This window comes from Alexandromys fortis, unplaced genomic scaffold, assembly GCF_014885135.2.
Source record: "Alexandromys fortis isolate MF-2015 unplaced genomic scaffold, M_Fortis_MF-2015_v1.1 scaffold_25, whole genome shotgun sequence".
NCBI classification, from domain to species: Eukaryota; Metazoa; Chordata; class Mammalia; order Rodentia; family Cricetidae; genus Alexandromys; species Alexandromys fortis.
This window is the reverse complement of record NW_026067904.1, coordinates 1,758,193-1,773,154: the sequence shown is the minus strand read 5'-3', so window position 1 is coordinate 1,773,154 and position 14,962 is coordinate 1,758,193. Positions and strand designations below refer to the sequence as shown.

The 14,962-nt window shown below is 41.2% G+C and overlaps 1 protein-coding gene across 10 annotated transcripts in view; it reads left to right on the top strand.

Annotated features, from left to right (window-relative positions):
* The window catches only part of Apc (APC regulator of WNT signaling pathway), a 92,363-nt gene that overhangs the window by 55,222 nt on the left and 22,179 nt on the right, over positions 1 to 14,962 (top strand). For 6 of the 10 annotated variants that reach the window (XM_050134959.1, XM_050134957.1, XM_050134954.1 and 3 more), the window contains 4 exons: positions 1,499 to 1,582; positions 5,307 to 5,348; positions 6,479 to 6,583; positions 13,119 to 13,217. In XM_050134959.1, coding sequence (XP_049990916.1) covers positions 1,499 to 1,582; positions 5,307 to 5,348; positions 6,479 to 6,583; positions 13,119 to 13,217 — 330 coding nt within the window. The remainder of the gene's footprint in view (positions 1 to 1,498; positions 1,583 to 5,306; positions 5,349 to 6,478; positions 6,584 to 13,118; positions 13,218 to 14,962) is intronic. The other 4 variants (XM_050134961.1, XM_050134958.1, XM_050134955.1 and 1 more) reach the window with 1 other exon arrangement.

Sequence of the window (14,962 nt, the reverse complement as noted above, 5' to 3'; positions counted from 1 at the left end):
AGAATATGTAGAATGTTTGATGCCTTAAGATTGAAAACTCGGGCTGGAGAGATGGCTCAGTGGTTAAGAGCACTGCCTACTCGTCTAAAGGCCCTGAGTTCAATTCCCAGCAATTACATGGTGGCTCACAACCATCTGTAATGAGATCTGGTATCCTCTTCTGGCCTGCAGGCATGCATGTAAGCAGAATACTGTATACACAATAAATAAATAAATCTTTTTAAAAAAAAAAAAAGAAAACTCTGCAGGTGGTGGTGACTCATACCTTTAATCCCAGCATGGGGGAGGCAGAGGAAGACAGATCTCTGTGAGTTCGAGGCCAGCCTGGTCTACAGAGTGAGTTCCAGGACAGCCAGAGCTACACAGAGAAATCCTGTCGGGGAGGGGAGATGGAAACCTAAAAGTAATAAAGATTATTTTCATAAAATTTTAAAGCATCTGTTCTATAAGAATAGAAAGGGAAAATATTTTCAATAGTATAAAGAAATCTAATTAATATCCCTAAAATATGAGAATCCTGAGGATTAATTCTTGAAGACAGCCCTTGTTTTAAACGGACAGAGGATTGGTCAACAGTATGTTTAAAGGGTGGAAAAGTCCAGTATGACATGTAGAAATAACTGGTAAATAATTCAGGGAAATTCAAAGCAAAACCCATTCTTGCCCTGCCTTTGTGAAATCTTTTGTTATCAATTTGTTATTTACTTACAGTTTTTTATCCTTGACATCTGGTCTCATAGCATGTTAGCAAAGACTGGAAAGGTGCCTGTTGGGTTGTACTAGAGCCTGCTTCTAGCTTGGTGTGGCGCATGCCTTTAATCCCAGCAGCCACAGATAATGTATACGTGAGCATACTGTGTTTCAGTGGTTTCTTCAGTGTGAATGCAAGACTGTACCATTGTTGTGGTCCTTGTAAATAAAATAAAAGCAATGTCCCCTTGAAAAGCAAAGGCCAAAGGAACGCAGTTCGAGGCCACCCTCACCACACACCCTCTAGCCTTAGTGGACTAACTAAGGAGACCCTGTGCCCAAATAAAAGGAATGTTTAGTTGCAGTAGGTACTTTGGGAAACTTCTAAAAATATTGACTTATAACAGGAGTAAATTTGAAGTATGTTAGTTCTGCTGTTTAAATAAACCTTGATGTAAAACAATGTTTTTTAAAATATTCATTTATTTATTATGTATACAATATTCTGTCTGTGTGTATGCCTGCAGGCCAGAAGAGGGCACCAGACCCCATTACAGATGGTTGTGAGCCACCATGTGGTTGCTGGGAATTGAACTCAGGACCTTTGGAAGAGCAGGCAATGAATGCTCTTAACCTCTGAGCCATCTCTCCAGCCCCCAATGTTTTTTTCTTTACAGCTATGTTGTGTTTTATATGAAACTATTACCAGTACACATGTCAGGCAGCTCCACAGGTACCCACACATACATGTGCACACAGACACATAAAAATAATTGAGTATCTGATTTGTTCTCTTCTTTTATTTTAGCGAAGAATAGCCAGAATTCAGCAAATAGAAAAGGACATACTTCGTGTACGACAGCTCTTACAGTCCCAAGCAGCTGAAGTAGAGGTTAGTAAACTGCCCTTTTGTTCATGTGTTGATGTCTGTAGCTCTTCCCAGAAAAGAAACACATGTAATTAACGTAACACGATTGAGAAATGGAGCTTCTAGAGAGAGACTTTTTTTTTAAAGGTTCATTTATTTTTTTATGTGCGTTGGTGTTTTGCCTATATGTCTGTCTATGTTGAGGATGCCAGATACCCTTGAACTAGAGTTACAGACAGTTGTAAGCTGCCATGTAGGTGCTAGGAAATGAACCCAGGGTTCTCTGGAAAAGCAGCCAGTGCTCTTAACTGCTGAGCCATCTCTCCAACTTGGAAACATTTTATACTTTTCAGCAGTTAAAATTTAGTCACTTTAGCTTCTGCTGTCGGTTTCTAGAATGAAATCACCATCTTGGGCTATCATTACCCTGTAAGTGGGCTTTTTCTTATATGTAATTCCTAGTTTAAAAAAAAAAAGATCAAACATTATTGCTTGTAGTTATCCCATAATCCTTATAGAAATGGTAGTAAAAACATTCAATGAAACAGTCACAAACACCAGGGGAAGTGACAGGCGTGAAGTGGAGGCTTTGGCAGAGTTGCCCAGACCTAACTGGTAGAGCTTACAGAGAGTAAGACAGCCATGACAGCATGTGTCATGGAGTCCTTAAGGGTTCCGAGACCAGCTGTTCAGGTCAGCTGTAATGTAAGTATTAAAGGGGCTGAAATGAGATTAGTTGAAGAGCTGTTTACAAGCAGGTAAGGGGGATGGAGAGATGGCTCAGCAGTTAGAGCCCTGGCTGCTTTTCCAGAAGAACCAGATCAGATTCCCAGCACCTGCCTGGTAGTTCACAACCATCTGTAACTCCAGTTCTAGGGGATCTGTGCTCTCTCCTGACCTCCATTGGTAGCAGGCTTGTCCATAGTGCACATACATTCTTTTTGTTGGTGGTGTATCCCTGGTCATCCTGGAACCCACTCTTGTAGACCAGGCTGGCCTCTAACTTAGAGGCCAGCTGCAGTGACCACAGAAGGGGCTGTGTTTCTTAGAGCAACTTGTGTTGCTTCCAGAAGCGTGCTGAAAGACAAGGTTGGAGGAGAGCAGGAGTTTCATCATTCAGTACATTTTCAGCTAACGATAAATAATTGTAAATTTTTATACAGTATTTCCAGTTTCAGTTATATAGGTTTACTGTAATCTATTCAAAGAGCCTTATCCTTGGGGCGGGGCAACTTATTTTCTGTCAGGATAGAATAGAAGAACAGCAAGCAGCTATGTTGAAATATGTAGCAGTTTTGGGAGCTCGCTTGCCTTTTTAATTTTTATTTTAGTTGTACGGGTGTTTTTCCTCCATGTACGTATGTGCACTATAGGGTGGAGGTGGCTCACACCTTTAACCCCAGCATTTGGGTGGTAGAGGAATTGAGTTTCAAGGCAACCTGGTCAGTGAGCCCCTCTCTCCTCTCTCGCAAACAAAAACTCCAAACAGGGCAAAGTAGATGAGCTGTTGCCTGGTGCTGTGTGTGGTAATATGGATGGAATGTAACTAGGCAGGGGAGAACTGACTGTAATGATAAAAATACTCTACAACTGGATTTTGGTGATGCTTGGTAAATTTACTGGAAATCATTCTGATTGAACACTTAATGTGTATATTTTGTGGTACTCAAGTGCTTAAGCAAAACTGCTTTTGTTTGTTTGCCAGGCCAGTGATATTATCCAACATTCAGGAGGCAGAGGGATCAGAAGTTCAAGGCCAAGCCTCAGCTACATAGCAAGTTCAAGATTAGCCTAAACTACATGAGCCCCTGCCTCAAAAAACACATACTTTCTTCTCAGGTCCATCACCTAGGGCAGGAAACTGTTTCCGTTTTACAGAGCCATAGGAATACAGCTTTCGCTGGTTACTAGAAGTCAGCAAGCAACAGCCTCTCTTGTGTGCAGAGTGGTAATTGAGGACAGTCATCCAAGAGTACAGTGTGCTTCAGTCTGGAGTCCGTGGGGAAGTAAAGGGATGGGGCACAAAGAGAAAGTTCTTCATCTGAGCGTCAGTCACAGGCTGTGTCTTGTCTTTCCTAGACGATCTCACTTAAGGCTTTAAGACTTTAGTGCCGTCTTTATGCTGTTCAGTTTATTTTTCTTGTCCTTAGCTCTTAATTCATGCTCCTACCGTGTATTACCACTTAGGATTTGCCAAAGACTTTAAATCCAACATATCAAAAACCCAATTAACAGTTGAGTTTGGTGGCAAACACCGTTAATCCCAACACTCAGGAGGCAGAGACTGGCAAATCTTACTTTGAAGCTAGCCTGGTCTACCTAGTGAGTTCCAGGCCAGCCAGGGCTGCAGTGAGACCCTGTGTCACAAAACAGAACAACAGAAGCCCACCTACACCCTGACCGGCCAGCCACCTTCTCCTCACCTATCCCTAGGGACTGTGTGAGCGGAGGAGCATTAGAGTAGTACTTCAGATCCTGGAGCCATTGCTGCCTATTTCCTCATCGCTGTGGCAGAATAGCAGAAACAAGGCAAATGAAGAGAAAGAGTTTGGGATATACAGTCTGTCTTGCTGGGTAGGGCTTAGGAGCAAGGGCATGAAGTAACTGGTCTGACTACTTCAGCAGTAGGGAAAAGGAGACGGCAGTGCCGGTGCCTTGTGCTTTCTCCTTTTTCCCCTTTTTAGTCAGTCAGAAACCCCAGCTCCTAAGTGGTACCGTCTCTTTCAAGGACGGTCTTCCTGTCTCCTAATTGATTACACCCTAACCCTCAGATGGCATGGCTACCTCATAACACAAAGTGCATTTAGTCCATCTCTAAACGCTCCATAGTCTTATCAGTTCTAACACGGTTCAAAAACCCACTCTCTTTGAGACTTAGGATACTTACTTAACTTCATAAAACAAAGTAACAATTGTAACATTCTTAACAGGTGACATACCTTGGCACAGTAGTAATACAATTGGTGGACTGGAGAAAGCTTATTGCAATAATAAAAATATTCTAAAACTGAATTATGGTGCTACTTGGTAAATTTATTGAAAATCACTTAATTGAACACCTAATGGATACATTTTGTGGCACTTGACTGCTTAAGCAGAATCGCATTTATTTATTTATTTATTTATTTATTTATTTATTTATTTGCCAAGCCAGTAATGCATTCCTGTTACCCAGCACTCAGAAGGCAGAGGCAGGGAGATCAGTAGTTCAAGGCCAGCCTCAGCTACATAGCAAACATTCCCATTACAACAGGAAGGACTGGGAGGATAGCAAGGAAAGATCAAACCAAAGTAAGTGGCAGATTCCAGATGCTGCCCCGCCTCTCCAGTTCTGCCTCCTGCAGCGCGTGCAGCCTCTGTTAGGGTATTTCTGCTGCACATGTGCAGCTCTCCTTAGGACACCTCACAGTCTGCCGTCTCTGGATCACTTCACAGCCTCACGAAGTGGGCTCTCGGGCCTCCTTGCAGGGACTCTACCTCTGCCTCGTGTCCACAGCAGTTTCCTGGATTCTTGGCCCAAGTTTTCATGAGCTATAAATCTTGAAGTTGCATGCCTGCAAAACCACATGGGCAACCCTGACCAACTGGCCAGTGTGAGGAGTAGTCTAGCCAGTTCTTACCTTATCTGGGGTGGCCCCTGTGCCCCTTGGCAGCAGAACTTGAGAAACATTTTCCGTGGTAGTTTTCAAGTAAGGTGACATTCTCATTTCAGTTTCCCCCTTCCATATGAGTTTATACTTTTTTACAGGCTGGAGCCTTCAGTGAGTGGAGTATTGCCTGCAAAGAGAATGTGAGTTTCATAATTGTGCCGGCCTCTAACGTTTTAAACATTTATCTACACTGATCCTTAATCCAACTTCAGACTCTCTGCCTGCTCCTTCGTTTGATAGATTTCACGTTTTTCATATATTTTTGTTCTCTTTCACTGTAAATCTAAGAGCAGTGAGTGAAACCATGCCCCAGCCTGTATGTTACACTGTCTTGAAATTTCCTCCACCAAACAACTTAATCCGTTACCCTTGAATTAAGTCTCGCTTCATTTTTCAGGGTACTGTCAAAAGCAGCCTTGTTTTTTGCCAGATATAACACAGCTAGCCTCCAGTACGGTTCCTTTAGAGTCTTTGCTCCTCCTGTGAACCCAGAGAGCACAGTTGTCTGCCTTCCTGTCAGCGTTCTGATCGTCAGCACTCACACCAGAATACCTCATTAAGCCCTGCTTAGCAGTGCTTCTCAACCTGTGGGTCACAACCCTTTGACCAAGGTCACCTGGGGCCATTGGAAAAACACAAGTATTTATATTACAATTCGTAATAGTAGAAAAGTTTCAGTTATGAAGTAGCAACGAAAATAATTTTATGGTATGTTTACTAGGTCGATGTCACTTTTATTTCATATATCAGATGGTGGCTACATTAGCAAAGTTTTCTGTTTTACATATCAGTTTTGAAGAGCTTGTCATCTGGTTTCCTATGACATTTGCAGATGTGCACATATTCTCTGTAAAAAAAAAAGTCTGCACGGGAGCTATTGTAAGCCTAGGTGTTAGTGTAACTGCTATATTTGCAGCAGCACCATTAAATGCCACAGTCGTGTGCCCTTGCAGAAAAGGACAGTTATTTGCTCTAGTCGGCTTATATTCCTGATAGTGAGGAAAGCACATCTGGTGGAGGATGTGTTTCTGTGAGCTCAGAAAATCCTTTGTCTTGTGCAGCTCAAATGCTCAGGGGGACGCTTCCCTTCCCACTTACCAGGATAGACGACTGCAAGCCATGCTGGAGGCTGGACGTGTAGCGTGTGCCTCTCGTCTTTTGTCAGCCTGTATAATTGATTCGTTAAGAGGTTGGAAGAAAAAGACAAGCTGTGAGCTATAAAAGCGTACTCCATTTTTGTACATAATTTATGCTAACTCCATGTTAACAGAGGTCTTCTCAGAGCAAGCATGAATCTGCCTCCCATGAAGTTGAACGGCAGCATGACGGTCAAGGAATGGCAGAAAACAACATGGCAACTTCTAGTACTAGCCAGGTATGAACCATTTTGTCATATTTTTGTATTGATTCAGTATTTAAAAAGTAAATGAGCCACAAATCCTTCCTGTTTACTTAGAATGTGTTTCTAGAAACATTGAATTTCAAAGTCCTATCTTTTCTCCTTATTACATTTAAATATACTTTCTGAGTCTGCTGGAATATCTTTATGCTCCAGATCGTGTTTCTGCGTTGGTCTCCAGTGTGTGGCCTGCATAGTTTTGGAGAGTGTTCAGTTCTGTGTGGTTGACCCTGCTGTTGCTACATTGGCATGCTTCTGCTTTCCTCTGAGGCTCTCAGTACAAAGACATGTTTCTGGGTTTGTAATGATTGCAAAGACCCTTATAGTGTTTACTTTCTGGTGTACTTCATAATTACACAAACTTAGAAATAAATCTTAACTGGAAAAGATTACTGTGATGCATATAAACAGTAAGCTGTATAGTTCATCGTGTTTAGCTGGTACTGTGTTATATTTTTACCATCTGTACAAATTGTCACCAATTTTCAGTTAGTGCTTATCAAAATAATATGACAACTTTTCATTGGTGTGTCCTGTATTTCTCAAGTTTCCTTTAAAATACATTTTATGTTGTAAATAAATATTTTAAAATGGAATTTCACCAAACTGACTTTAAGATAATTTTCCTACTATCAACAAAAAAGATTAGTCTTTCTAGGTTACTTATGATGGTACTATTTATACCAGAAAGAGAGAGAGAGAGACTATTCTACTAATTCATTAAATAAAGCTTCAGGTGTTTCCTGTTTAAAGATATTTCCTTTTACTGAGCTAAAACAGATACTTAATTCTGAATCACTGGGGCTGGAGAGATGGCTCAGAGGTTAAGAGCATTGCCTGCTCTTCCAAAGGTCATTAGTTCAATTCCCAGCAACCACATGGTAGCTCACAACCATCTGTAATGGGGTTTGGAGCCCTCTTCTGGCCTTCAGGGATATACACAGACAGAATATTGTATACATAATAAATAAATAAATTTTAAAAAAAAATTCCGAATCACTGGTTAGCACTATACAGGAAAATTATTTAATGGTAAATTAGGGTAAAATAATGAGAGTTAGATAGAAGGGTTGAGTTCTTTTTTTGAGAACTATGTATTCCTACATTGCAGAAGGATGAGGAGTTCAATTTAATTGGACAGTTGTTCAGACGTAAGTATTGCTCATCTGATGGAAGCTATCTATACTAGCTCTGTGGTACTATAGAAAAACCAACTCTAGGTTGATTATGCTAAATATCAGAAATGGAGACTGTTGCAATATAAAACGATTAAAAGGACAGCACTCAGAAGGCAGAAGCAGGCGGATCTCTATGGGTTTGAGGCCAGCCTGGTCTACAAGAGCTAGTTCTGGAACAGGCTCCAAAGCCACAGAGAAACCCTGTCTCAAAAAACTGGGAGGGGGGGATGAAAAGGAAATTTTTATGATGAAATGGGTGAGAAAACCACAAAAGAAGGATCAGTAGGTTTCAGAAGAATGTGAATACTTTAGTATTTGGAGAAATCAAAACAGGATTGTTAGACAACCGAAGTCACAATCAGGTGCTGGAGAGATGGCTTAGCAGTTAGCAGCACTGACCAGTTAGTTGCCCAGAGGATCTGAGGTTCAAGTCCTAGAACCCACATGAAGGCTCACTCCATTCCCAGGGGGTCCAGTGTCCTTTTCTGGCTTCCAAGGGCATTAAACACTCAAGTAGAACACAGACAGACATACATGCAGACAAAACACCCATATAGTTAGTTTTGTTTTTGTTTTATTCTTTGGGGGCCCACTACCCAGCTCCCAAATAAATACATGGAGATGTATTCTTACTTATGAATGCCCTGCCGTGGCTTGGCTAGTTTCTAACCAGATTTCTATCCTGTTTCTCTTTAACTACATTTTGCCTCTTGGGCCTTTTACCTTTCTCTATTTTATAGAACTTTCTTTCCTTCTTACTCTGTGTCTGGCTGTGTAGCTGTGTGGTGGGGCCCTGGTTCCTTTTCTCGTTTCTCACTCTCTTCCCTAGATTTCTCCTATTTATTGTCTGCCCACCAGTCCCACCTATTCCTGTCTCCTATCTAGCTATTGGCTGTTCATCTCGTTATTAGACCAATCAGGGGTTTTAGACAGGCAAAGTAGCACAGTTTCACAAAGTTAAACAAATGCAACATAAAAGAATGCAACACATTTTTGCATTGTTAAACAGATATTCCACAGCATCAATGAATGTAACCTGTTATTCCACAACACACTCATACATGTAAAATGATTTAATTAAAATTTTGACAAGTGAGATTATTTTTTTACTTTTCCCTTTCTTAAATTAAAATATAATTGCATCATTTTCCCCTTCCCTTTCTGCCCTTCAGTCTCTCCAGTATTCATCTATCTGTGCTCTCCCCTCAAATTCATGACCTCTTCTTTGTTATTACTACATTGTGCATTTATATAACATATAAATCTATAGACAGAACCTGCTGAGTCTGTTTAGTATTGCTTGAATGTACATGACTGCAGAGCTGACTGACCACTTGGTATTGGATTACCAGTTAAGGGACTCGTCCCTGAAGAAGACTAATTCTTCTTCTCTCAGCTTTTTTATTGCCTGTCGTTCTTTGTCTAGGCATGTCCCCTCCCCAGCCCACGCACTAGCTATTCCTCCTTCCACAGTAGCATATCTATTCAGTGTTGTTCTTGTTCAGACCTTGTTTAGGCAGCTATATTGTTGAGCATCATGACTAAAATGTCCCTGTCGTTTCTAAGAGACACAGTCCACAGCAGATTTTCTGGTCCTGACTTTTACAATTTTTGACTCCTCATCTGAGATGTTCCCTGTGGTTTAGGGACAAGAGTTGTGCCATAGATGTATTTGCCATACAGGTTTTCTCTGCATTTTGACATTTCTGTAATGGTCTCCATCTATTTCAGAGAGAAACTTCCTTGCTGTAGGGGGGACGACACTGATCTGCAGCGTGAGGCTAAGTACCAAGAGTGCAGTTAGGAAGTACACTGGCTTAATCAGTTATTGGTGATGCTCTCCTCTTAGACCCATGATCTCACTTGCCCTGGATAGTGGGCTAGGTTTCCAGTTCCAAGCACGATTTCATTTCCCTCCTGTTTAGCAGGTCTTAAGTCCTGTTACTGTTGGTTACCACCAAGCTATGAGTGCCACTCTGCACCCTTAGGGATATCTTTTGTTGTGTTGTGTTTTGAGACAGGGATATCTTTTGTTGTGTTGTGTTTTGAGACAGGGTTTCTCTGTGTAACTCTGGCTGTCCTGAAACTCGCTCTATAGACCAGGCTGATCTCAAACTCAGAGATTTGCCACCACTGCCTTCTGAGTGGGCCTAAAGGTGTGCACCAGCACCTGCCAGCTCACTTACCATGCTGGTTTTTGTTGTGGTTCATTGGGATCACAGCTGGGTAGGACTATTGGTTGCTTTTCTCCCTTACCAATTGCATAACAACTTCTAGGAAAGCTAGTCCTCAGCGGGGAACTTGACCTTTAGAAAGTCAAGATGGGCTGAGCAGTGAGTTCTAGGACAGGCAGGGCAATGCAGAGAACACTGTCTCAAATATGGAAGGTAGGAACAGTAAAATCAGGAGTTCATGGGCTGGAGAGATGGCTCAGTGGTTAAGAGCATTGCCTGCTCTTCCAAAGGTCCTGAGTTCAATTCCCAGCAACCACATGGTGGCTCACAATCATCTGTAAAGAGTTCTGACACCCTCTTCTGGCCTTCAGGCATACAGACAGAATATTGTATACAAAATAAATAAATAAATAAATATTTTAAAAAAAAATCAGGAGTTCGTGGCTACCTTTGGCTACAGAGACAGTTAGAGGCCAGTCTGGGTTACAATAGATCCTGTCTCAGAACAACAGCAAAAAAGTCAAGATTATCTTATTTTCAAACATTTATAAAAAGCAAAATAAAAAAATAAAAATATATAGATATTTACATCAGCTATTTAAAGATACTTCAGAGTGGGCACAGGAAGACCAGTGAGACAGTTCTCTGTGCACATGTGTGTGTGCTCTGCATAGATGTCTAGGTCAGTGTCACAGACTATCAGCATGTGTTGAGATTTTTGTAGCTTTTGTTTTACTGTTTATACATTTGTATATTTTACTTTTTAATGAGTGTCAGGTTTTTAAAGTATATAGCAGCTATGAAAACAATTCTTTTTTTGAGGAAATACTGTGCTGCTTTCCATTTCTGTCATGTAAGGCCCTAGAGTCTTGTTGAAGCCTCATGTTACTTATTTAGTGTGAGAACAGCTAAGGAGGGGTCTAGTGAGAGGAGTGAATCAGTCATGATAGCAATCACCAGTAATCCCAACACTGTGAAAACCAAGGTGGGACGCAAGTAAACCTGGGCTACATAACAAGACACTGTCTCAAAAAAAAAAAAAAAAAAAAAAAATAAAAAAAAAAAAAAAACAAAACATGAATGTCGCATCGGGACAAAACTTTTGGTTGGGCATCAGTGTGAGCGATACATTAATAGCTGGCAGGCCAGAGTCTCAATCTAAGAAATTTTTTCCTGTTTGTATCGTGTGATTTCTGTCTCCTGTGTGACCCTGAATCTGCTACAAAACTATTTAGAAACAGGACTGAAGAGAAGGCTCTNAAAAAAAAAAAAAAAAAAAAAAAAAAACGAAAAAGAAAACAGCAGTAATTCAGGGTTCAGTATTTCTCCTTCAAATAATAAATTCTTTTGTTTTGTTTTACATGAATTCCACCACCACTGGTGATTTGGTTATCAGTCGCTGCTCTCAAATCCTAATGTAGATGGGTAGACTATGCCTATGATTTATTTCTCCAGGTGTCTTCAAGCATTAATTGTAGCTCTCTGAAAGACTGAAGCAGAATTTACCACTGCAGTTTGCCAGCCTAGTGCCTCCAGAGCGCTGAGGCTAAAGGCATGCACCTCCAGACCTGGCCCTTCGACCTGTCTTGATAAGATCTGTATATGTGACATCTTGAGGCCTATTAATTTACTTTATTATTTCTTCCAAAAATAAATAGGAAATGCTGACTTCTCTTTTTGCAGTAAATATCCTCCTGTTGGTTCCATGCCGAGCTGTTCTCATCACACACTGCTCCATTAGCCCAGCCCATGTGTGTCTCAGCCGAACTCAGGTCAACACTCAGTTATTGGCAGGCTGTCGTAGCATGGGCCTTCCTTGGAAGACACCCACACTTGCAGGTTTACATTTAGGTTTCTGGTTATTTGGTTGATAGGTTTATTTCCCCACTAGTCTACAAGCTCCAGAAATGCAAGAACTCCTGTCGTGCTTAGAGTGCTTAGAGTGCTGGTGGGCGCCTGTAGTCACAGCCTGGAAACTCGGGAAGACCTGAGTGAAGACAGCCTGGGTTACACAGCAAGACCCTGTCTCAAAAATAAAGAATTCATGGTGGGCATAATGGCATACACCTTTAATTCCCAGCTTGAAGCCAGCCTGGTGTACAGAGCAAATTCCAGGACAGCCAGAGCTACATACTAGGACCCTGTCTCAGTTTAAAAAAAAAAAAATCCTACCTAGTTCATGCTGTACCACAGTCCCTGATGAATATATTGAGTGAATGACTAGAGGTTGTAAGGAGAACTGATAACTTTGCTAGGAAGAGGATGTTCTGATCTGTGTTTATTTCCTCAGAAAGTTAAGTGATAGGCTAGAAGTAAATTACTCAGGCTAGTCCCTGCTTGTTCCCCTTGTTTGTTTGGAGAGCTTTGCTAACGCCTGTGGGTATGATAAAGTTCCAGCACAGTTGGGAGAAGTCATGCACAGGCGATTCCAGATGACACAAAGGCAGAACAGTAGTGGTCCATACAGATCATATCCATGTGGGCTACCCCTTTTGTTCCGAAGACTGTTCTGTCATTTGTCCCGTAAATATTTTACTGTTCATTTCCAAGCTAAGAATGCTTTTCAGAATGCATACCTGATGTCATTATTATATTCCAAAGAAATGAATGATTCCTTCCTAGCACTGGGTAGCATCTCGTGATTTATTCGCTGTTGTTTCATAAATGTGTCTATCATGCTTTTTTTGACTTTGAGCCTAGATAAGGGCCATGAATTTGTTGGTTTATATCTAAAGTTTGTTCTAATCTCTTGGCCACCTGTAGGTTTTCCATCATGTCCTTTGTTCTTTTTAAAATATAATTCTGATTTTGCTAGTCTGCCACCTAAAGTTCAGGCTCCACAGCTTGAATATAACATCTTTTAAAGCCCCCCAGATAATTATTCACTCCACCCTGTGTCCACATTAGAATACGTCATGCTCTCCATGTTTGTCTTGGTTGTGTTGAGATGCAGCTTTCATCGTCCACAGCAGTCATCACTCCCTCTTTTCCTTTGGGATTCTGTGCAGTCCTCCGCTGTGGTGCTGCGTTATGTTAGGCTGAAGTTTCTATTTTTCCTCTTTCCTTGTGAATTCCAGTGAGCCCTTTCTAAACTGTGAGGCTGGAGTTGCCTGTGTTTGTAACCTAAATTACACTATCTGTAATTTGCCCCATTTCTAGAGTCCAGCTACACGAATGGATCATGAAACAGCCAGTGTTCTGAGTTCTAGCAGCACACACTCTGCTCCTCGAAGGCTGACGAGTCATCTGGGGACCAAGGTAACAGCAGAGAACAAGTCCTCTTGTCGAGGCTAGGCATGCTTTGCTAAGACAGTCGTCATAGACATTCTGTTCTCTAAAGATTTTGACTCAGTCTCCTGGGGAAATAATGTTTTTATACAAAGAAACATAAATGAGAAAATGAGAATTATAAGAACTCCTGAATTAGATGCCTGTTAATTTCTTGTTCAGCTCATTATCCATTTACCTGCAAGCATCCAAAGCCCCAGCCAAACTGACTGCTTCAGCACCCTGTGTCTTTCTACCTCTGTGCCGTGCCTGTAGCGGCACCTGACACTCTTTGCGAAGGGCTGTCACCATCTTTCCATGGCTCTGGACTCTGAGCCCTGCATCTCCAGAAGACATTTTCTTAATTCCCAGTGCCCTCTTAGCCACTGGCCTGTGTCCTCTCATAACAGTTGGCTTGAAACTTGCTCTTAGAAAACAGATTGTTGTCCTCTGTCTTCAGCATCTCACAGTATCTGCACATAATGTTAACGAATGTTTATTGAAATGGATGGAAAATCATTGAAATTGAGCATTAGCCAGTGCTGCAAATATTTTAAGGTTAGGGGAGAGTGTGAGAAGAAAATCACTTCAGTGTTTTACTAAATGAAATTCTGAGCAACATGTTTTCAGTCAGAAGTGCAGGGCATTGTCTTCATAGCCTACTCTGTTCTCTGGCAGTGCTTAGGAAACACTGAAATAACTAACGTTAATTTAAGAAATGGACTTTAGGGATAGGGACATAAGTCATTGGTAGAATGCTTGCCTAGTGTGTCCAAGGCTCTGGACTCAATTCATTAAGAAGAAACAATAAAAATTAAAGAAATAAATTTGAATCATTAATGCTAGTCCACAATAGTTTGTATTTAGGACCTCTCTGAGGGGTGCCAGTAAGGAGTGCCTCTACATCACCAATTCTCTCAAACACTTGTATTCTTATCTCTCTGAGGAAGAAATTGGAAAGGAAGAATCTGCTTCAGGCCATTAGTCTGAAGCTGACGAGATTGATTCAGCATCAACACAATATTGGCTCTTGGCACGTGGATGTTGGCATTCATACTGCGTTTCCTTTAGAAGTGATATGTGCATAATAATATTCAGGCTTTGCTATACAATTTGAATGCCAGACTATTATTTTATGTAGTTTTCTGTATAATGTAAATCCTTCCAATTTGCAGTGGAGAAAATTCAGAGAGCTTATGCTCAAGAGACATCAAATAAATTAACTAATACCACATAGCTTGCTTAAAAGTGCTGGAGCCAAACTTGGAACCTAGGTCTGATGAAAACACATTATCCCCAGCCCTGTCACTGCCATAATAGAGCTAGCACCTCTAGGAACTGTACACTTCTGAGCAGCGTTTTGCAGTCAGCAGCATAGCTAGGTCATTCTTGGTTACACTATACGATGTTAAGCAGCACCTACAAGATGCCCCTAACACTCTTCTGACGCTGTTGTTAAGACCAAAAATATGTATCCTTGTGGATTGCTGACTTTCTCATACCCTCTCTTAGGGAATATCCTCTAACTTTGAAGGGAAGCTGATAGCGACCCCTGCTGACTGGGTGCTGTCTTTCTATTCTAGTGTCCTTCTCAGTCCATCCTTCCCGCTTACTGTAAGCAACCAGTGCTTACCAGTTGCTTTCCAAAAAGAAAATGATGACAGTTCTTGGCTTTGTCACTTTCTATGTGTTTGTGGCATTTGTCTTTTTATGACAAAATAATTTTATATGATAAC